The sequence below is a fragment of the Balearica regulorum genome, chromosome 2 (genome assembly GCF_011004875.1).
Source record: "Balearica regulorum gibbericeps isolate bBalReg1 chromosome 2, bBalReg1.pri, whole genome shotgun sequence".
In the NCBI taxonomy this organism is placed as follows: Eukaryota; Metazoa; Chordata; class Aves; order Gruiformes; family Gruidae; genus Balearica; species Balearica regulorum.
The window spans coordinates 58,238,002-58,262,117 of NC_046185.1; the positions used below are offsets into that span (position 1 = coordinate 58,238,002).

The 24,116-nt window shown below is 39.6% G+C and overlaps 2 protein-coding genes across 5 annotated transcripts in view; one reads left to right on the top strand and one right to left on the bottom strand.

Moving 5' to 3' along the window:
• SPIRE1 (spire type actin nucleation factor 1) overlaps nt 1-23,318 on the bottom strand; it is a 137,175-nt gene extending 113,857 nt beyond the window's left edge. For all 4 annotated transcript variants that reach the window (XM_075744481.1, XM_075744478.1, XM_075744483.1 and 1 more), the window contains exons 1-2: nt 22,726-23,318; nt 10,335-10,369 (exon numbers count right to left, since the gene is read on the bottom strand). In XM_075744481.1, the coding sequence (XP_075600596.1) occupies nt 10,335-10,369; nt 22,726-23,053 (363 nt within the window). In that variant the 5' untranslated portion in view covers nt 23,054-23,318. The remainder of the gene's footprint in view (nt 1-10,334; nt 10,370-22,725) is intronic.
• Nucleotides 1-24,116, top strand: part of PSMG2 (proteasome assembly chaperone 2) — a 152,687-nt gene that overhangs the window by 102,825 nt on the left and 25,746 nt on the right. The window lies entirely within an intron of this gene.

Here is a 24,116-nt window from a genome sequence, read left to right on the forward strand (position 1 = left end):
TGTCTTTTTTCAAAAAAACAAGAGGATGAGCCACTGACAGAAAAGTGCTTGGAATCTCATTAATTTGACACTTTGTGTTTCAACATGACATTTGAAATGCTAGAAGAATACTGAAACACTGTGTTGCACTGTAAATCCACAGTGAGGTTCAGGCTGGTTTTAATGATTATATCTTTGCTCATGAAACATCTGCTGAAAAATGATACCAGTCCTCTGAAGCAGATTTTGAGAAATGAAATTCTGTTTTTAGGACCACTAGCTTGCTCAATTCTAACAGATTTTTTTTTATATTCGAGTTCTCTGTCCTACTACTTATTACTTGAGTATTACCACACTGTGAAGCTAAACATTATTTCATCCATGTTTTAATGGCAACCTCATTTGCGTCACTGACTTTCCAAATTCTGTATCAGTAATAGTATTCCTTATTCTGTACTAGGTTTTGATGCTTCTTTCCCTTATTACTGAATAGTTTCCCCTTTCTCACACCTAAATATGACTCCTACTTCAAATCCCCCCAAGTTTGCTGTTTTCTTCTATGAAACTATTCATTTTGATTTTTCCCAAGTATTCTACATCAGTTTTGAAATGCTTTCTCTGTCTGAAATATATACAGGAAATTTAGGGGTAGGTTTGTCTTCTGTGTAGGAACAAAGCTCAGTCTATCTACCGCCAGGCAAGTGAACAATAGAAAGTAAAGTCTGCTTGTGTACTAGCATGGCAACATCTGCATGTATAACCCTGAAAGATAAGAGATTTATTTTGAAAGAGAATGGGTGACTACTGCTATAGAATTTTAAAGTATTTAAGAAATTTACACAGAAAAAAAAGGGATAGCCCAGCTTGAAAGTAAATTCCTAGTATCTTGATGAAATTACTCTCAGCAGAATTAGTAGTTTCTTGGCAGCAAAGTAATGGGTTTGTTTTTTCAGGTAGTATTTAAAATTGGAAGAAAGATTTTTGGTTTTGTGATTAAAGCTTAAATAATCTAGATTCTATGCTGGCTCCACCACACAGCCCAAATGCCACACCAGGCAATTTGCCTGATGTCTTCAAACTTAATTTTTTTCTCTCTAAAATGAGAACTGCATTTCTTTTCTCCCACCGAACATTCATCTTGCCTACTTTAGTGTCCATATAATTAAGTCACTGAAGCAACTCATAGAACCTCAAGTTCATCACACACCTTGTTTACTGCTGGTCTGGGTTTTAAGCTGTAAAGTACTATATTTCCATATTTAACTAGCATAAGAACATACAGAAATAAACTGTAGGATCTGAGAGTTGCAAAAGCAGACAACACTCCAGAAAGTTGGGAGTCCAGGGATTAAAAACACTTTAACCTCTAAACAAATGTTTTCCTTCTGTAAGAGAATGAAGTACTTTAACTTGAAAAATAACTTTGCTATAATCCCTCTAAAACTCTCTCCATCACAATGGCACGTTTTTCTCCCCTTCTCTCTTAACAATTCTTACCTAAGTTTTTCAGATTAACTTTTTTTTTAACATCCGGTAATGAGTCTGAAACATGAAAAACAAGTTGTATTCCAAAACATTTTCCTAGTGCCAATGCTTTAAATGTTACTGGCATAAACATGCAGCTGACTCTCCATGAGCACGCAGCGTTACTGCTCAAGTGTCCTTTAGACTGTGTGATAAAAGCACCAGACTCTGCATAAAGAAAGCCGGGTTCAGCACTAGCTTGGTCTACTAGATCTGAATAAAAAACTAGGAGCTGACAAAAGTAAAGGCAAAATTTTGAAGAAAAAGGTATTACAATTAAAAGTTTGTTTATTAAATAAAATCACAGCAGAAGTCCTCAAGTACATTAAGTTGGACAACAAAAGCTAAAAGTATTATGAAAAAGTAATGATGGATGTTATGAACACATCCTGGCCAACAAAGGTCATTAAGCACACTATTTCTGTTAGTGTATAAACAGATTAAAAAAGGAAGAAGAAAAGGGAAAAAAGAACTATTTTCTGCATGCCTTACTAGTTGTAGGTTCAAAGCAAACTCCAATAGCAAACAACACAAAGAGTTATAAACAAGAGCAGCCCTTTGGAAAATTACAAGGCAAAAAGGTGGCCAAGGACCGGAGACCACAAATTACTTCACTGTTTTCATGCAGTTTCAACTGTATTTATTCTCTCCATGCCTAACTAAATGAAACATTTGTGGAAGACCTAGGAATTGCATAGAGCTTTCACTCCGAGAATAAAAGTGAAGTACTCAAATAGTCAAGCACAAGCAACATGCTCAGAAAAAACAATGTAATCTCATGTGCTACAAAGTATTTTCAAAGGAAAGTATTGATTCACAATCACCAAATGGTGAAGGAGTTAGAAATACATAATTCGGAAGAATACACCCACATTCTTCTCATCTATGTTCTCTGAAACATTTCTAAGAGCTTTGCTCCAAAGCTAACAGAACACATACCACAAGGAATGGCACATCTTCCTAGATGAACAGACCAGATGGAGCAACTTGTTTACTTTACAGTATCTGCTCCAGTCCCACAATAGTAGGAAGAAGATAGTCTGAACGTGCAGGCCAGAGGTGAAGAGAAAAGCAACATACAGCAACCTCAAAACCATGATGCAGCCAGAGAAAAGTATTTCAAAAAACTTTGAAGAAATATTTTACAGCACTGCCAACAAAGGAGTAGGTGGCAGGCAGTTTGCTTTAGCCAAAACAACCCAACAAAAAACCCACAAAGCCTGAATTATCATCTTGGCTTTCAGCAGATGGCAATTAAGGATTTGGCAAGCATCTGGAGGAAAGGAAAGAGTGTGAGTCAAAGATAACACTAATATCACAAGTCCAGATAACAGAGAAAGATAAAGACACAATGAGAAACACATAGCAGAGAAATAATGAATTTAGGCAGCAGTACAATATCCACTAGGACAAGCAGAAGAAACAAGCAGAAGTGCATGGAGCTGTGAAAGAACACATATGGAGCAGAGTCATCTCTGCAACGTTGAGAGTCATCAAGTACTGGGCAGAAGCAGTAACACTCACCTACAAAAGCAGATGATTAACTTTTTGCCCAGGAAGAAACAGAAATAAAGGAAGTTAATGAATGAACTATAAACAATTTTGAGAGAAAACAGGAGAGGGAGGCTTAGAAGTAAAGGTACAATACAGATGAGAAATGATGACAGGAGACACATACAAGGGTGTTTCAGGCTGAGACACAAATACATGGAGGAGAAAACCTGTCAGTTTAATAGAATAGCCCTACCTCCTTAAATGAAGGAGGAGTTAATCTACTAAGTGTGAACAGCTTGCCTTGTCCTAGTTAATTATTTAACCTTTACTTCTTGCTGAGGGTGAAGTACTAAATGCATTACAGGTGCTTGAAAATTACTACTGGTTAATAAAAGAAAGGGACATGATGAAATACCCATTTAGAATTCAGTCACCTCTTTGTTTTATCTCTATGTTTAATTTACCCTCTGGATTTCCTTTAGGTAAATAAAGGTATTTTACTTCACATGCTACAGCACACAGCAACACTAAATGATAATCAAAGAGTTCAGCACTGAACATCTTTTAAAGTCTTTCCTGCACACCATTAAGGAGAGATCTTGAAGATTGTTTTGTTTTCCCATGGTCGACTTTACAAATATGTAAGTGGCAGACAAAATTAAACAGTTTAAGACGAAAATGTTCACACTGGTAGGTCATGGGGAATACAGAAACTTACCAGTTGCTAAAACATTCATTTTGGAACAAAAGCTCAAATGAGTTGCACTGTGTCAAGTCAAACAAAAGAAAATACAAACCTAACAAAAACTCCTTTTTGCCTCAGCAAGCCCCAAGACTGATTCAGTATCCTCTTTGCCAAAGAAAGCACGCAGTGCTGCACACTCTCACAACTTGACTGCAAATCTTGCGGTGTTTAACATCTCAACTTCTCAGGTCAAGTGATTTAGATAAAAAGCTACATATTAGCATTCATGCGAAGAAAAACATGCAATCATAGAACTGCAAAGAAAAGCATGTATTTGAGTATGTATTGACCAAAACCTAGAAACTAACTTAAAAAAACATATTCTTTTCAACAGTTTGTTTTCTGCTGATCTCACTGTATGCTAGAATAAGCCTTGTGATTTTTGAAGGCTCAAAGACACTGTTACTGGGAATTTCTGAACAGGCCACCATGACCTGCCTTGTTATTAATCTACTGAAAATGGGTATCTGACTAGAATTCCAATTAAGCTTTACTCTTAGTATTTTCCCCGAGTAACCTTTGGGAATCCTGTGAGGGGACACCATGTTTCCACTCCCTTCTCTTGCAATAACTGAAACTTCTGCATGTTTGCAACCAGAGGACAGCAGCTCTTTTGCTCCCAGCAGAGACAAGACAGCAGAAAGCAGCAAGAAAAATTAAAGGCTAAACAAAGATTAACCATACCATATACTTGTTCATAAAAATTCCACACGTTCATCTGCATTAGGTCAGCTAAAGCGGCATTAGAAAAAGCCTTCCACTATGTTATTTTCCCAAGTATAAATTGCTGGGTATTCTACACATGCAAAGTGTAAAGTGGCTAAGAATTTATATGTTAAAACATGATCTACTTCATACAAGAAGGGTTTAGATGAACCGGATCAATATTTCTAAGTGTGTTCAAAGCATGACTCAATGTTAATAAAAGCTATCACTGAAAAGAAGAGCGTAAGTGTCATTAAACAAAGTAGGGGGCAGCATTCTGGATTCACGTCAGTCAAATATTTCTCTCACTTTAAATCTCTTCACATTTTGAAAATAAACTTACTGATATTGTTAGTTTCATCTTTCAATCCTTCCCTCATTTTCTTAATGGTTAAATTTAAAACAAAATTTGCTTTTAAATTTTAAGTTGAAAAACTGGTACCTAATAATTTCACTTCAGTGGTTCAGTTAAGTGGTTTGCTCCCTTGAGTTCCTGTTTTCTTTGACAACTGACCAAATTCAAAACTGATAAACAAGCAATTAGGTTATCTTAGCTATGTTAAAATTAGCCTAATTCAGTAATGCATGTTATAGTTGAAATAATACTGCTTAGATATTCAAGGGCCTTTATGTTAGAGTCAGATAGCTACTAAACCCAGCCACCCAGAAATAAGAAAAATTAGTGATCAATTAGGAACACACATAAAAAATGTCTATTTGAGGAATTTTCTCTCTTAAGGTGATTTAATAATCTAGTAGGACCATAACATTTTACCAAAAAACCCAAACAAATCCATGTCTGTTCTTCACAGAACACCACTAATACCCACTTCAGTCAGAGGTAGTTACTCATGTCCTACAGCAAGATAACTACAATATCAAGAGTAGAACATCTGGAAGGAAAAATGCAGTACAAAATGAATGCAACATTATAGTTGGATACTTAACCAGCTCAAAGTGCTCCTTGCTCACTTAAAAAATTATATGCTAAAGTCTAATTTCTCTTGGCTTCCTTGAAATCAAACCTCCCCCTGAACCTATCCAGTACCCCAACTTCACCACTGCAAGTGCAAGTGCTATGTGGATTGAAATGGTGTGGGGAAAGAACGGCTGCAAAAAGGTATGAAACATAGCATTCTCATTTCATACTGATACTCTAAACTTGTCTTTTATTATACACAACAAAGAAGGACAATACAAAAGGCCATTAAATTGTAGGCATGCAAACAACGTATAAATTTTAGCTTTTCTCTGCAGTTTGAATGAGAATCAGATTACTCTCATCCTGAACAGACAAGCAAACATCTCCACTGACACTGGTTGACTGAAAAAAATAGCACCTTAAAGCTAACAGACGCAATATTAATCAGTACATATGATAGCTACCATAGATATGACAGCATGTCATTGATGTGATAGGTATCTTATCAAGCATAATAAATAGAATTTATATAGACAGGGTTCTGCAAAAACTAAAGACCTGTACAAATTACCTTATTCTCCCCACATTCTGAGATCCCTTTCAGAGTCATATAAACTATATTTGCAAACTTTCACATTTAGTCTCATGAAAAAAAATGGGCAATTCTGTAGTTACCACAGGGTAACCATATGGGGAATATTTTTGTGCTTTGAGATTTCAAAAAACAAACCAAAAACACATCAAAAAACCCCACCAATGCCACCTAACTTCATGCTCTGTGCTCTGCTATTGGTGCTTTTCACAGGTAAAACGTTCCCCAGAGGGATCAAAGTTATTGTAAGACCTAGTTTTCTGCCAGCCATTATCTGAAATTGTCAGAAGACCAAAGCTGAAGTCTGCCTCTGGAGTCTTCCCCAGCTGATTGAAAGGTTTATCGGTGGCATCACTGGAATGAAGATTTCATCATAAATGCTGTGTGACTTTAGGGCGTGTAGATTATTAAAGGCACATCATACTACACTACAAAATTACAAAGCCTTTACAAGGAATAGTTGATGTCTCTTTGAGACTCCGGACAGATGGCAGGATTTGACTACCACTAAATCAGCTTAGTCAAATACATTATTAGTTCTCCAGCCCAATATTCACTGTGTATTCCTAATGAAATTGCTTGAATGAAAAGGGCGATGTGCCAAGCTTTTATAGCAAGTAAACAACAGAAGTCCATTTTCCTCCAAGATCAACCTCCTCCTGATGCGCTGTAAACACTTATACAAATGACAAAAAACAAAGCTCCTCTTGAAAAAGCAGCTCATTGCAAAACACAAAAGATCAAAACCTAAATTCTACTTTTTTGTGTGCATTTGCTATTTAATCAAGTGTCTGTTAAGCTGTTTCTTTGTGACTGTGAAGTAATTCAGGAAAATCAGGAGGTCAGACTTACTGCCACAGAACCACCACATCAATGAACAAGCATAAAGGGCTTTCAGGTATCTAAAATAACAGGTCCCTCAAAGGCTGGATGTGCAGCTTCTCTGTGACATAATTCCATCAGCAAGGGATGAGCACTTCACTTATCAGAACTGGCACATAATACTCAAGCATGGCTTAATGCTTGCAAGAAAAGATGCATGATTTTACTTCGATTTCTAGAAGGCAATCCTGACTCCCTGTTAATTCTCCTCTTAACAGCACAAGGAATAAAAAACTTATGTAGAATTACCAGATTTGTAACCAAGCACTCATACAGAATTTTATTTTTCCAATGCATAATCAAAACTTGATGGAAGACAAACTCAGCTATATTTTACTAAAAGAAATCCTTCTGAAAAAACATTTTTGCCGGTCCTCTCTGCAGTGACTTTTTTTTCCCTTGTCACTATAAGGTTAATGCTGAGGAAGTAGAACGAAGTGATTATCACTAGGCATGACAAGGATTGTTCACTGCAGCAACTACCCCTCAGTCAATGTTACTTTTGTTTACACTCAACAAGGATAAAAAAATGAATCGTAGACATTAGTAGATGCTAAATACACCCATTTTACACTGCTCAAATTTAGAGCAGGTAACACACTTTAATGTAGGTGTGGCATTATTTGTAATGTAAAATTATGACGCCTCTTTTGAAATTCTAACATTCTGTGCTATTAAATACACGGTCTCATTTTCATCAGCATGAGAGGTAGTTGATTTTGTTTGTGTCACTACAACAAACTAATAAGTATATTCTTATTTGTACCAAAGCAAACAGAGCATCCTTATAACCTAAATATTTATTTCCCTAAATTATTATCTGAAATATAGTCAATATTACAAGTTCCCAACGAAAAGATAAAAAAAGGCAGTTTTAGCTCCATAGACAAGTATTATAATTTTCACTGTATGTTAAGATCTTTAATAATTAGCAATACCTATATCTGATAGCTCATAAATAGAATTTGCATACAGAACACACAAAGTCTCCCTAAAACATTTCTACGAGTGATTCTTTTTGGAATTTGACCTAAGCTGAACGGTGTTGAACAATTTATTCACCATTGTTTGGGACTGTCTAATTAATTCATTTCTGACTTTTAAACAAATGTGAGAGGTTGCATATATCTCTGTATTAGCATACATACTGGTTAACTACATTAATCGTACACAACAGGCCCGTGCTCAGTTAGGCAGTCTTTTCAAATACATGGCAATTAAACCCTCCTACATATGATTCACTTATCATTCACAGAATACTTTCTATATGAGTATTAAATGTTTACAAATGAGGCTGGCATATTTTATATAATCTTTACCACCTCGGCTGAGACAACTAAGGAGTGCTATCATTATGTACGTAACAGAGTCATAGGCAGATGCAGATTAAATAAGGTCACCTTATTCCTTACTCCCATGTTCCCCATTATGGCTATGGCATCTGGACTCTGAACTTCACACACCACTCATATTGCCACCTTGAAACAGACAGTGTACCAGTTCAGGATAGTTTATCTGTTCTGCAAAAATGTTATGATTGATATTAGTTACAATTTTAAGAGGTTTCCCACATATTCTAATAAATTAAGTCAGGCCACACTCTTCCACAGGAATGAAAAAAGTGAGATGGGCTCTCTCTGCTGAACTCCTAGTTCTGAAAAACACAAACATCACCAACTCCAAGTCTAAAGCTGCAGCCCCAAAGGAATTTTGGGGGAGGAAAAAGCCACTGACTCCTTCGCAGCCTCCTTCAAAATGACACAGATAAACAGAAGAGTCAATATGCTAATGGTCACAGTGCAGCTTATTAGAGACAATTTAAAACGAAGCCTCTGTCTCATGGGAAATTCTAATCTGCTTTTCTTTCTAACTATCAACAACAAATATTTTTAAAATATCAAAATTTAAAAACTCTTTTCCCATGGAAGATGAAGTATAACGTATCCAACTGAGTCTCACTAGACATTTTTGTTTGAAACAAAAGCACTTTTACTTTCCCAAAGTGAAAGATTTTATGTTTTGTTAAAAATATGTTATTGGGGTTTATTATTTTTTTATTATTATTATCTGTATTTTTACTGTTAAGGCCTTTCATTACCTTCTGTTAAAAAAAGCAAAGCAAAATTGTAAATAATATTTAGTATGCAAAGCAAATGATACACTAGATTATCATTTATAAATAAGGTACTAGATTTACAAACTGAGATTTTACAAATGCTGAAAGAAAACCAGGATGCATTTGCTTAAATTGAACACACAAAGAAACAAAACGTGCCTGCTTCCAATTTCTGTACTCACATCAGTTAGGAATTACGCCTTACACTGTATCCTGCAGAAAGAACATTTCCTTTTTTTATTGTTATTAATACTTGCAAAAATCTGGATGGCCTTAGCCTTTTACTCTTCGTAGTTGAATTAGCTGGCCCTTCATTTTGCCTTTAAACCGGTCATTTTCATGCACAGTTCATATGTATAAACCAGTCAGTAACAGCAGTTTGTCACCCTCATATATATTATTGATAAGAAAACAGACAACCCACCAATTAAGATGCATGCACTTGCCCCATCTCCAGGCTCAGCCTGAGGTATTGATAGAACAGTTGAAGTAAAAACTCAGTTTTACATTTCAAAGAAAGTTCAAAGGCAGTGAGAAAAGACTGCCCTGCAAAGGACACAGAAATTATACTTATTGCTGGAAAAGTTTATTTAAGGAGTAGACTATATTATTTGCTCTGTATGATAATAAAAATTATGCTATGAGTCCACATCTTGTTCAACAAGGTGTTCTACTTAGTTTTCCTTTCAGTCTTGGATTAAACCTATGAATCTGGCAAAATGATAGTTTGAACATTCTTACAACACTAGTCACAGCTTAGTATCAAAGATACAGAGTGAAATAATGGTCAAGATCTAAATCAAGCAGATTTAACTGGATTTGTGTTTCTGTTGCTACCCCAGCACGACATACAACAATATTTCTTGGTTGTGAATTGGCCAAGTGATAAATTAAAGGAAATAATAAAAGCATCTGAAATCAGAATGTCTTTAGACAAGCAACCCTGGGATCACTTGTCTTCTCTGCTTCCACACAAATTCATGGGTTGTCAAAAATCACCAAGCTATTCTATAAATACTAAGTATTAGTCCATGACCTACTAGTCCTTTGTAAAGAATTTAGAGAATTTATCCAACAGAAATTATCTAAAATAAATTAATATCAAATGAGATTACATTGGCTGCATAACATATCTCTAACCTTGTTTTTGGAAAACCACATGGCCTTTCTTTCCTCTGTTTCTGAATGTGAGACTAAATATCCCATGTTAAGACACATTTCTGCAGCTGATAATGAAAGTCATAAATACACATTTCACAGTAGAACTTTGCCATGATAACTCCACACTATAAATGTACCACATTTACACTGCAAGTTAATGAAAAAGAACTGACCTAAATCAGCACTAGCAGAGAACACAAAATACTTCTCTTACCTCCATTTCTGTGCAGTGTAAACGGCCCGATTTATCTGTAATTGAAATAAAAAAGTTTTCAGATTAAGTAAAAGACAACGGACAAATAAAAAACCTAAAAACTTGAATAACTTTTTTTTTTTTTAAGTAATCGCCAAATATTCTTTGCCTTGCTTTAATCATACATTTCAATAATGTTTCGATTATATATGCATCACAGAATTAACAAGAAGGCGCCAGGCTTGCCTTCTTTACCTGGATCCTTCACAATACTCCCTTTTAAAAAGATGTGTCTTTTTAATGGCTGGCTTCATTATTTAAATTGTATGATTGATGCTTGGCCTTGGAGGGAACATGAAAACATATTGGCTTAATTAAGCAGCAGCAAATAATTATTTCAAGAGAAAAAAACAACATTAATTCATAAACCAGGCAAAAGCCACTGTTTCATCTGATACTTCTGGGATATCAAAGAGTTCAACAACAATACAACATTGAAGCAAATTAAAGTTGAAACATTACTGTAATATTTTTGTACATCCCTCTGATCAATTTTTGCATTTCCTCCAAGTTCAGAAACATCACTTTGGAATTTATATAATACAGAAAAATTAAGTTTCTGGATTGTTTCATCAAATTGAAATCTAATTTTCTCATAGACAAAACACTTTGGTATAAAAGTGTAAGCGGCTTGACAGCTTAACAAAAAATAAGACTGAAATTTCACAGCATATTAGGAAGGCACCACTTCACTAAAAGCAGCAAAATTATAATTTCATATTAATAATTCATATCAAAGTAGGGTGAAGTAATTCTGACAGGATGATTTTCTGTTGGAAAAACACTATTCGAGAAAGTCAAGTATTCTACAGAAATACATCTGTTTCAAAGGGGAGCTACCCAAAACTAATTTCAAAACACACAGACAATGAATTTTACTCTTCCTGTTTGCTTTCTGGCTGCATTGCACCTGCAATGCTGGTCTAAAACGTGTGATTTTGGGCCTGATGGCATGCACCCTAGGAAACGCATGACAGGATTTTGAGTCCCCATATACTCAAAAACTAGAACAGCAGCGCGTTACCTTGACTGCGCATACACCAAGAGCATATGTTACAGGTAATGGTTGCTGAACACCACTCAGCGTGGCCAAAGGATGTAAGGATTTACTGCAATAGTTACTAAAAGCCTACAATTTGTAGCCATAACTAGAAGGACTGTTTTATCAGATTGCCTGACAAGCCCAAGGAAGTTCAACCAACTGGTTACCACAGCGTTTGCACAGAAGAGCCATCATGCCGGCTTCATACATTAGATCTGAACGACACGCAAAACTGTCGGCACTAGAGTAACCTGTGTAGAAAAAGATTCATTTTTCACATTGAACTGGTCACTTTCCCATTGAAACTAAAGGTTAAAACACATCTGGAATGAATAGGGAACATCCACCTAACAGAGTGAGAGTTGTTTACCTTCATTTTGAACTGTTGCCAATGCAAGCTGAATGCTTAGCACTGAAGTCTGACCTCAAAATGAAGAGCAGAAGAGTGAATTAAAAAGGCAGCTCTTGCATTACATATCATCTTTTTAAAAGGACTGGTGATTCTGGTTGATTCACTTCAAGATCCACATAGCAGATTTTTTGTGTTTAAAATGGTAAAATCCATGTGATTGTTATAAGTTATAAATGGGAGAAATTTACTGAGAACTTTTTTTTAAATAGTCCTACAATTATTAGCAGATTCATTAATTTTAGGGGCTACTTCTGCGAAACATAAGTGAAAAATTACCAAAACACTGCATCTCCATGACACAAGACTAATTCACAGAAATGTAGTCAAGATGAGGGAAAAAAGTGCACTGCCTTTTTTGGAAAATGGTACTTTTTTTTTTTTTTAAATTACTACTTCAGAAAAAAGTAGTAATTTTAAACCTATGATGATGCAATGCCATACAGAAGGCCACCAATGTTTGCAATCACTGATAATTTAAAATAGCTTGACTTGCATCTCCTATGATCTAACAGAACAGGAGTCAAACTGTCTACTAGATGCTCTCAGTAGCGCAGATACAAAGTACTCATTGCTACACCTCATAGCAATGCTGAGGTCCTGCAAAGATCCTTTTAATAGAACTCCTAACCAAGTCTTCAAACACAAAACAAATCAGCCCAGACCAAAACACGCAAGGCAAAATTTGGATTTCTGTAACGAATAGCAAGAAACTTATCTCACAGCCCCTTTGATACATCTACTCTGATAAACTTCCATGGAAGCTGTTCTTCAAGGAAAAACACTCAAAGTCAGGAAGCTTTCCTTATTTTATATATAGTACTATCAAAATTTACTACTTCTTTCAGAGCAAATCACAATTCATTGTTTATTATAAAAACATAGGGAACATCTTAAACTGGACCATTTATTCCCATTTATACCAGCATTTTAAAAAACAACAGTATTGCCATGATTCCATGTACTGGGGAAGGAAGGGGGAATAACAAGCAGTTTAAGTCTCACACCAGCTCAAATGCACTGCAGACAGTATTCTAGACAGGTGCAAACTACTAATTGACTTACAACATTTTAATATATACTGCATTATGGTAATTATTAACCATATCATTCCACATGCCTCTGTGCTTTCAGTCCAGCTACACACTTAGCAAATTTCCCTGAGCTGTTTGCCGTGACTTCAGGATCCTCTCCTTTGGGAATTCCCTACGTTTCTGAAGAGACCAGCATTAACAAAAGTATTGACCCAAGAAACAAGTACTTACTTGTGTCTATCAAGACTGAAATGAATTTGCTTTTGTATGGCCCATGCAAGCCAATTTACTTAGACTGGCTTTACTTAGACTGGCTGGGAGTAGAAATTTCTTCTCCAGCTGACAGACTGAAAACTCAGAACCTCTTAAGTGTAGCCTAAGGGTCACACTCTCTTAATTTCCACTGGGAGAAAAAAAAAAATCCCTATATGAAGTCATAGAATAGTCTCTGTCTGCAAGCAGTACTAAGTGCTTATCTGGTAAACAGGTGAAGACTTACAAAATTATTTAAGCTGCTGCTACTTAACATAGATCCAGACTTCACAACCATTCAACTAGATACTAATCTATGTAGCATTCTCACCACTTTCACTGCCAAAAAAAATTCAAGAGTATTTTTCCATGACAGCTTTCAGATAGTGACTAATGCATTCATTACTAGTAAACAGCATAACTTTAACTGTCAAATTAACATCAATTTATAAACAAGTTACAGTTCGGAAGATTACATGATTTTTCACCCACAGATTACTGAAATGCAAAACAATGAACAGTTTTTGCAACGGGGAAGAGACTTAAATTGGATTTTTCCTATATCTCTGAAAACAGTCTTCAGAGACATATTTGCCACCAAGAAAAAAAAATCCAAACCTTCACATTCATTTTTCCCTCAAACTTTCTATTTGAAAATTATGCTTATTTCAAACTCTCAACAGGAGTCATGCCAAACTTTCATCAAGCATTAGAGCATACTGACTCATCCCTCAAGGCAGGAGCTTCAGGCTGCTACTTAGACCAGGAAAAATAAATCTTTTCACAAAATCTCTCAGGATGCTGTTAAAAAGACTATACTGAATTTATCTGTAGCCCATGCTTCACTGATGAACAATTTCCCAGCCTTCCAAGGATTAACAGCTCACAGTTAGAAAGGGTCTTCCTAGATTTAATAACAAATAGCAAGCGTATCATGCACTGCTGCCAATAGCAAGCAGCACAAATTTAAGATTGAATTTTAAAAGCAAAATAGATAATTCAGTATGTTAAAACGGATTGACACAGGATATTCATGAGAAAGCATGCAGGATGCACAAAACCATTTGCACTCCACCACCCGAAGAAAAATTAAGCTACAGAGTTGATGTTAGTGATGTGACATCACAATCACATGGCTGCTATTTCAGCTATAACCATTGCTCTAAGAGCCCTGCAGCTTAGAGCATCTTCCTAGCCTTCCTCTAATGCCTCAGACTCCTCTGCATAGATCCAAACCCATTTGCTTCAAGACAGCTTCTTGCAGAATTGAAATCAGTAGCACTGATTTTTCAGGCAACAGTGTAGCTGATGTATGCATTGGCAACAAACCTGAAACTCATCCTGTGTTAAAAGATGAATATTCTAGTTAAATGCCACAGCCCGTTTCTGCACGTTTTGGGTGAAATGGAGCAGCTATTTCCACGATAGCAGAACTCAAGTTGCCTTCAGGAAAGACAGCCATAAGTACTGAACAACAGCGGAAGAAGTGGCCGAAGGAGGAACACAGGGGCTAATTAAAGGAAAGGGTGCAAGGGAGAATGTGGGAGTCACTAACTCAAGATCCACAAATTCAGCAGTCTAGTCAGGCCCCGAAATTAATGATAAGTTGAATTTGTATTTGCTTTCTAGCTTTTACGTCTTCAAGAAGCACTGTAGCTACAACAGCAGGCTTTTCCCTGCCCTTAAGAGAATGAGGAACTCCTTTAAAAAAAAAAAAAAAAGAAAAGAAAAAGGAAAAAAGTTCAGACTCATTTCATCATCTGATTGCAGAAACTGGAGTGTTAGTCACCAAATCTGACCAGATAGTCAATACAAGAGTCAAGATGAGTACCAATAAAAGGAAAGGGAAAGAATGAAGAAAGCAAAGGCAACCAAGCAATGTAAGGAAAAGAGATGAATATGCAAAGAAGAGGATTCATAATTAAATGGAGAGGAAAATATTGACATAGCAGGAGTGAGCCAGACTTCTGGCAGAGGATGAATATTACAAGATAAACAGAGGAGGACAGAGAAATCTTGCGTGATAAAAAGAAACAGAAAAAAATTAAAATGACAAAGACAAATGTAGGTAAATTATAGCTTAGGAGTAAGTGACATCAGGCTGCAGGGAAGAAGGTTAAGGAGAGTAAGAACTCAAGGAAGTGGAAGGAAGGAGACTGGATTAGGAGAGGCAATCAGAGACCCCTCAGAGCAGTGAGTATGGAGACCCATGTCTTTAAGTAAAACTCTTCGGCTTTGAGGATCAACATATCCTTCCTTTAAACTCTGTAATTAGAAGGCAACAAGAAACAGATGAGTTTTTACAGCTTGTGGCTTTTTGGATCTGACTCATGATTTCTGTATCAGCCTGTAGCCGATGATTTAGAAATTATATGCCTCATTTTTCTCATGGGAGAGGCAAAAGGAAGAGAAAGAAATTTGTAAGAAAATACAAGGAAAATTCTTAGAGACGTTACCAGACTGAAGGCAGCCTGTGCCAATCTTTTTTCATGCCTTCGTCTTTCTCCATTCCACCCAGATTCACTGAAGTTAATCCTCACTTCCTACAGTCATAAGCAATCCCCTCTGTACATTGCACAAAGCAAAGGTAATGACTAAGAGGTCTTCGGTGTTATTACCCAGTTAAATTTTGTAATAAAAAATATTTTAAAATAATATTCTTTAATTCCAAATTAACAAATGCATACTACCTTAGTCCTACCTCCTAAGATATAATTAAATGGTCACTCTTTGTCTCGTCCCATTTCTACTCTGTAGAAGGAAAACGGCTGTGGTCACCACGCAATTCTTTCTGTGTTCCACTGCTCACCCTCTTTAGCAAACCTGTAAGTTTACCAAGGAATCACATCCATTTTTTTTATTCTAAGATAAATATTGTGGTAGATATACATCTCCAAGTGCTGCTGAGCTCTATTTGTAGCTGCCAGGCTCTTCTGCGGATGCTCAAGTACAGATACTACGCTCACTTTCCTCTGGCCTGTCCAGATATCAACCCTTCCCAAAAAGTGTGAATATGCAGAGTTCATAAGTCTCTTTTTTTTTGTTTGTTTTTGGTTTATTTTTTAAAAGTTCTGTTACTCAAATCATATTCTAATTTTTTCCTGGAGCTATCCACTTACTTGCTCATTCAAAAAGTATGTGTGCTTGTGGCAGAATTCTGACTCCATTGCAGTCACCAGCAGTTTCTGCTATCACATTTGATGCACCCAGAGTTTCAAGCAGGTTACAGCTTTTCTAAATTGATAACACAGCACTATTGGATCTGTTAAGAATTTTTTCCAGCTGTTAATAAACTCTCTCAAGTAGATGAAAAAGTAGTTCTCTCAATTCTTCTCTACCTCAGCTATGTCTTTGCAGTCTTGTATTTACACTGTACAAACTGACTCATCTCCTTTTGTTCCTCTCAAAGTGCACAGTAATAAAATTCAATAACGCACTCATAGTTGTGTCTGTCATGCAAGCTAGCTTAATGTTTTATCATGAATAGAACAATATTCTGTTTGTCTCCTTACTGGATCCAATGCTGTAATGTGGTAAAATAATTCAGAAACAGAGAGCGAACACTCTCCAGTCTTCTTTTAACAGACATTATGAAAAAGCTTCCCCACTTTTATAAAGATATGTTCATTGCCAACGTGGATCCAGGATATTATGTTTAATCCTTTAATCCTCCTGTCACCTGCAACACACCTACTCCACACTTGGCAAACGCAGTCACGCTCAGGTCAGACTCATTCACAGCGCTGCTGCCGTGCAGGTCATTTTCACTGCCTGTCGCTCTGATCACATCTTGCTCTCTCAATCGTCCTGTTAAAGGCACGCTCTCCCTCTCGCTGTGTCACATCACACACAGCTACCATCTTCATGCTACCTTCTCATGCTACCCCAGTCCTACACATCACCTCTTGCTGAGTACTGCGGGGCACACTGTCACCTCCAGCCAGTCCCCAAAGCTGGACTCCATTATCCATTTTTTTTTTTTTAAAAGAATCTTTGTTCTTTCCCCAGTGATACCTCTTAAAGACGTATTAACTCTCTGCAACATCATGGCAGATGTCTCATTTTCCACTCTACTCCAATCACTGTTAATAATGACAACTACAATTCTAATTTCCTTTCTACAGCAACATTTTTTATTGAACTAGTCAAGAAAACCTCCTTTCAAGTAAAAGATACCACATTTGTAATTTAAGTCGTTATGAATATCAAGAGCCCACAACTCCTCAAAGTTCTTTGCTCTGAAGTTTTCGTTAGGAACAAATGCAGATTTCGGACAACACTAAATTAGTCTTTATTCCTTCACTGCCTACTTACCATCTTCAACATTTCTGCATACAAATAAAGGTAACCGAGGTCACCTATCACCGTTGGCAACTTCCATTTCTTTTGTGCAGGCATTTGGCATAAGCTTTTTTTTTTTTTTCTCCCAAGCCCAAGATATTATTTTGTTATGTTGGGATCTTTTCTTTGCTTATTTTGTCCTCCCCCACCAGAGCTGCCTACGTAGGGTCCCTAGCCATCTGCCTACATTCACAGAGAGACCACCTAACTCCCAGTGAACGGGATGCATCAGTATAAGCCATGACTGGAAGCCTTCCAGTTCACCCTTACGTACTGGGAACCACACTGATGGCACAAAGCCTAGCGTAAATAAGGCCTAAGCTTTCTTTCTCCCATAGATCAGCAGAGCAAGTGAGCAAAGATAAAGCATCAACTCGCTGAGGCTCCTCTCTGCTGTGTAGTGCCATTTTCTTCCTACCTTGACTTCCAACATTAACATGTATGTATATATATCTCTCTCTTAAAACTCTTGCAGGAAAAGGTGAGGGTCAATACATCAAACTTTACTATTTTTAAATACAGATGTTTCTGAATATCCTTGAACAAAATCTGAATTCAGAGCATAATTAAGTCAATTCTAGAGGTAATATTTATTTTAGCAGTATTCATAGCAACACCTGTTTTGAAATTTAAACAGCAAGCAAGACTACTCCCATCCATTATCTTTCAAAAGAGTCAACAAAATTAGATGTAAAATGCCAGTGCATTCATTTTCCTCTAAAAATTCTGCATATTTTTCCTCAGTGCTCCACAAGAGACTGACAGACGAGAATGTCTTGATGCACACAAGCTAAATTTGCATTTATTCATCCCGTATTTCTCCATGCTGCCTTCCAATACCCGGGCACACAAGGGCGTAAGAAGGACATGAAAGTCATTAAAACTGCCAAGACAACGTAAGCTATTCCTCTCCAGCATGTCTCACCCTGAGCCCTCCAAGTCCCATGAAAGCCACCGCACAGTCAACTTTTCTGTGATCTCTTTGATTCAAAGCCAGAATAGTCCATGCGTTATGCCCTCCCACTGAACGCCTGGCAAATTTCCAAGAGAAAAATCTGCATAGGACTTGCTTCTGATAAAGCCAGCAGTAATTTCCCTCAGTACTTTCTCCTCCAGGGCTGGAGGACAAGGCAAAAGAAGGGCCACCGACACCACCTGCACAGCCACGCTCTCGGGAGGGAGAGGGAAGGCTGAGGAGAACCACATGCGTGCCAGCCCTCAACAGCCAACGGCTGGAAATCAGCGTGGTTCGGTTTTCTAACCACCTGCCCTTGCCCCTTTCTGAGATCCTCAAGGCTGTTTCTCTTCAGGAGCTCAACTGCAATGCCCCAAACCAGCAGCTGCCTTTGCTAAGTCAGGGACCTGGCACTAACAAAACACATGTGGAAAACTCCCAGTTTCTCCAAGCCTGCTCATCCCCAAAACTGTCCCGCAGGAAGGTGGCGGCACAGCTGGCACTCCGAGAAGCAAGAGTCCCTTATCTGGCTCGCAGTGACAACACAACCCTGACAAAACAGCCTCCTGTGCCCCGTGGCATTCTACTGCAGCTACGTACTGGGTAGGAGGTTCGTTTCCAGCTCTCAGGCAGGTTTTCTACTTTGGTATCTATCACTTCATTATTGCTTCAAGATTAGAAAAATGCTTACAAGTACTGTTGCACAAGAAAAGAGCTTGGAGGAGTCAAATCACATGTTGCAAGTAACAAATGCCCTGAAACATCCATTAGTTATATTATACATCGTATCTTCAATTTCATCATGGGTATTTCTAAGCAACCCACATTTCTGTCATATTTAGACACCAGACAAAAATCAAAAATGATTGATACTAAGATGACCACAGCGAGCTCTTCATTTTCTGCATATTCACGTTTATTCCTACTCACTTCCTTTCTGGCAAAACGATAAGGTTTGCAACACACCATGAAAACATCGCTTCGTCAGCATCTCTAAAGCAAACTCTGTGACACGGCCACGTTTGCTCCTGACTTCGCCTGAGCCCCGCTGACAGGCATGACTGATCACATCGTTCTTCACAGTCCTAAACAAAGCCCGAATGTTTGCTACCCAAAGACACCATTCTTCAGGGACTCCTTTATTTGCCCACACAGGATTCTGTTGTTTACAAAAATAGAAACTAACAGCCAATATTTGTTCCTGTGAATTATCCAAACCTATGCACCAACCTACAGCTATACTTTCTTTTTTTTAATGCATTGCTAGAACAAAATAGCTTTACAGGTCGGAGTGTTAACCCACAGAATCCCTAATGCTCTAACAAACCTCCTGACATGAACCTAAGCTGTCTGAAATACAAAGGCAGGACAACAAGTAGCAGAAATCCTTCCTGATCCTCCTCTTGCCAGAGATTCAGGTAATATCAATGCTTATGTGAAAATGAACAACTAAGCAACATTTTCATTCTTAATCTTTTTACTTCTGTTTAACCAAAACCTTATTAGTTTGTTGGGGGGTGGGTGGGGGTGTTTGTTTTGGGTTTTGGGGGGTTTTTTAGTGTTTTTTTTAAACAAGGTAACCAAATATTAATAGACCACATATAGATAAAACTGGAGAGATCTGAGAATCAGTCTTTGGTTTTGGTTAAGGACAGGGATTCAACTCCAAGGTTGATTTTCTGCCCCGGTATCAGTGAAACTCATCTTTGTTTCCTATCTCAAGGGCATTTCTTCAATTTCTTCAAGTATTTTTACTTGGAATTTCAAGTCTTGTGCATTAACTGGAAAATTGCTTCACAAGAAACAGCTTCGGAAAAGTACCATCGGTTTCTACATAATCAGTACTTCTTTTTAAGAAAACTTGAATTTGTATCTCAAGAGTAAAATTAATGTGCCCGTACAGCTTCAGGGCCCATACTATGATGGACTGTTACCCAAGTCACAGTGCCAGGGCAACGGCTCTTCTTAAGCTCTCACTGCTACTCAACAGAATACGTGAGCCTAAGAATAAATACCCGTTCAAGAGGCTCAAGCTGAAATTGGCTCAGAAAGCTCATTAATCATCACCTAAGGACACTGTAGCGAGTAATAAAGAAAAGAACTGGGACAGTTCAAAAGATACCAAAGAGAAGCAAGCCTACTGTCAACTCTTCAACATTCAGTATAGTGAATTACTAACATTCACTGTATCACACATACAACAATTTCCAGTGAAAACCTGCTACAGTTCCACAAATTAAAGAAGATTAAAAGCCAACTGACTGTGACCACCTTTGTTTCATGTTGATGACAGTTACTCCCACAAACACACAAAATCTTTTGTGAAAGCTTGACCGCTGAGCAACGACCTATATTGCAGAAATCTATTCAAAGTCAGGGAGATGAGGAAGACCCGGGGCAGGGAGAGGATCCCAGAAGGAAGACTGCCTCCTTTCAAATCCAGGCTCCTATCAGCCTGCGGCTGATGCAAAACTGGGATCACTGAGTACGGTCTAGGAATGGACATCTGGCAGAGATCTCCCCTCCTCCCCGTTTCTATTAAATGCACTGGAGGCGGTACTCTCCTTGGGTTACCTCCCCCTCATGCTTTCCTGGGAGGTCTTAGCAGACTGGTTCGGGGTTGGTTTTTTTTATATATATATATATACACACACACACACACACACACTCTCTCTGTCTAAGATTTTCGAAAAGTAAGTAGTAAGGTTAAAAAAAAAGAGATAAGAGAAAAATAGTCTCATCTATCCAAAGATTTAAATGCGGTATCAACATACACAGGTTAGCACATGTTAACTAAAACATTTTAAAAGACTAACGCAGATATGGCATGCAGCTTTAGCATAAACTAAATATGCTGGATGTCAGTGAGGGGCCTGAACTTTATATCCAGATATATCCAACACCTTCGTTGGGGCCATTAAACATGTACTGTAAGAGGAAATAGAACAAGCCTACAAATAGCAAGGAAAAAGCAACAAAAGAAAGAAATACATAGCAAATCAATATATTTCCTACAGTAGGAAAGAGAATGAAAGAAGTCTGATATCATCTCAAAACACTCCAAGTAAAAGCAGCACACAATATGCAACACAGAACTTCAATGCTCTTGTGACATGCATGTGCCTTGGTCAGGGAAGTATTTTCCTAGAACTTCTGGGTGTTGGTCTAGCATTTTATTAAACATTACAATAAACTATTTTTTAAAATAATTTAAAAAGCACATCAGATCACATTTAAATGGAAGTTATTATTAGATACATTTCAATTGTGGAATAAAATTATGTCCCTCTTCCACTGACTATATTTTGACGAGCTCCAAACTGGATTACTGCAAATCTCTGCCAAAAGACTTTTCAGACAGGCACTCCATTAAAAGGCTTCATTAAATTGTAACATCAGGCATAATATCCATATTCTAAAGGTTGAGGGCTCAATTAATCCCATTTTGTGAATCTACCATTGCCTTCTGCTTCACATAACTTTAAAATGCCCAAACCTCCATCTTCCTGGAAAATTCAGTGACGCTGAACATGGACTAGGTTGATACTGGGGAAAACCATCATCTGTGTGAGAACTGATCACGACCTTCTACTGCCTGGCTTTAGTTTCTTTTCAGAAATCAAGCTTTACTTGCAACAGCAACAACAAAAATATTCCTTTCCACATTTATAATCAGAAGCTTCGAAATGCTGAGAAACAGACATGCGCCCTTCTCTTCCTTTCCAATGCAAAATAGGTTTTCCTGGGTATTTAAAAGAAACAGATGGTAGGTGCTAAGGCCCTTTCTTATTTACTTAATGTCAGCACACCTCTAAATTGATCTATTTCTAATAGGCGTCTTTTGATGCCGAACTATTTCTGAAAGACACCGTAGGATGAGCAATATGGCCAAAGGAACTCCAAAAGCAGGCGCTATACGTGCGGATGACACAGTATTACGCACTAAAAGACGATGCAATTATAAAACACTAAACCTGCATTCACTTCCCCTGTACCCGCACGCAGCCGATTAAATTCAAGGCGCCGGTTTTTACCTTTCCACGCACTAAACCGAGATGGTGCGGGGACACACACCCCCACACACACCCCCGCCCGCCCTCGGCACCGCTGAGGAGCCGAGCGTTCCCTCACCGCAACCCTCCGGCGGGAAGGAGACCGTCTTCTCCCGGCCGCCACAGCCCGCGGACAAAGGCAGAGGGAGAAGGGCGGCCGCCCGCACCCGACACACGGCTTGCCGCCGTTGTTGGGCCGGGCCGGGCCGGGCCGTACCCGGGGGGGCTGAAGGGGGTCGGTGGCGGCGGCAGAGCACCCGGCCTTACCTGAGGCGGGCGGGGGCGGCCGGTGGGGCTCGCCCTGCTCCAAGGTGACGGCGCCGTCCCGCCAGACGCGAAGGTGGGCGGCCGCCCCCAGCCTGGCTGCGGGGGTCTCGCCACGGCGGGCGCGGGCCCGCAGCGAGCCGCAGCACTGGTAGCACACGGCCCACGCCTGCTCCTCGTTGATGGGTTGGTTGTAAAGCCTGAGGATCTCCTCCAGCGACAGCGCCTCCGGCTGCCCACCGGCCCCGCCACCGCCGCCGTCCTCCTCCTCGTCGGCGGGGCGGGAGGCGCCGGGCTGGGGCTCCGCGCCGCGCTCCCCCGGCAACGCCATGCCCTGCCTCCGCCGCGGTGCTCCTCGGCTCAGTGACCGGCCCCGCCGCGGCCGCAGCGGCTGCTGGTACTGCTGCTTGCGCTGCTGCTGCTGCTGCTGCTGCTTGTGCTGCTGCCGCCCGGTCCCGCCGTGCTCATCCTCCCCGCCCCGCTAGTGCCACCAGTCAGCCGGACAGGCCGGCCCGCGCAGCAAACAGGCAGGCAGCGGCCAGCCGGCAGGAGGAGCGGCGCCCGGGCCGCCCGCCGCTGCCGCCGCTGCAGGGTGAAACAGCTCATAGCAACGCAATGGCGTCCTCGCCCGCCCCCCGCCGCCAACGGCCGCCGCCCGGCGCCGCAGCGCCCCCTGCCGCCGTCAGACCCGGCCCGGACGTAATGGCGGGCGACGGCTCGGCTGCGCGGGGCCGGAGAAGGCGGGATTGGCTCCGGGGGCTCCCACGGCAACCTCTGTGTCCGTGGGCAGTGCTTTAATCTCTTTCCGAGATGCTAGGCTTCCACGTCTGCCTTAGACACGGATAACGATGCGGTGTTCTTACCTCATAACCCTGGGGCCGCTGGTTCTGCACCGAGTGTCAGAAGGTTCTGCACCCCACCCCCCCGAGAAGCAAACAGCTGCCGTCGGAGAGCAGGATGACACGCACCCCCCTGCACCCCCAATAGACACTGAGCCACGTCTCCGTCACGGGTGCTGCCCTGGCAACGCAAACACCCCGCACCACAAAGCGAGGCAGGAGACACAGGCCAAGGGCACGCAGGAAGGCTGACAGCGCTCCAACGAGCACGGTCTGCCAAGGCCCAAAAAGTGAATCGTCATTCACGTACTTAGGAACTATGTTCCTGCCCCTGCACGCACGTGGGCACCAGAAGGGCACAGCCACCCCCTTTGTGCCAGCTTCTCCCCGAGCCGGTGCCAAGCAAGAGCATTGCTTCCTGCTGTAGAGGCTAAATAACTTAAAACTCGCATCCAAAAACATTTCTATGTTTCTCTTTTATTTTTTTTTCCCTCCTTTGGTATTCTACAATTGTACCTAGCATATGTAAAGGGAAATTAGCACCCACTTTATAAT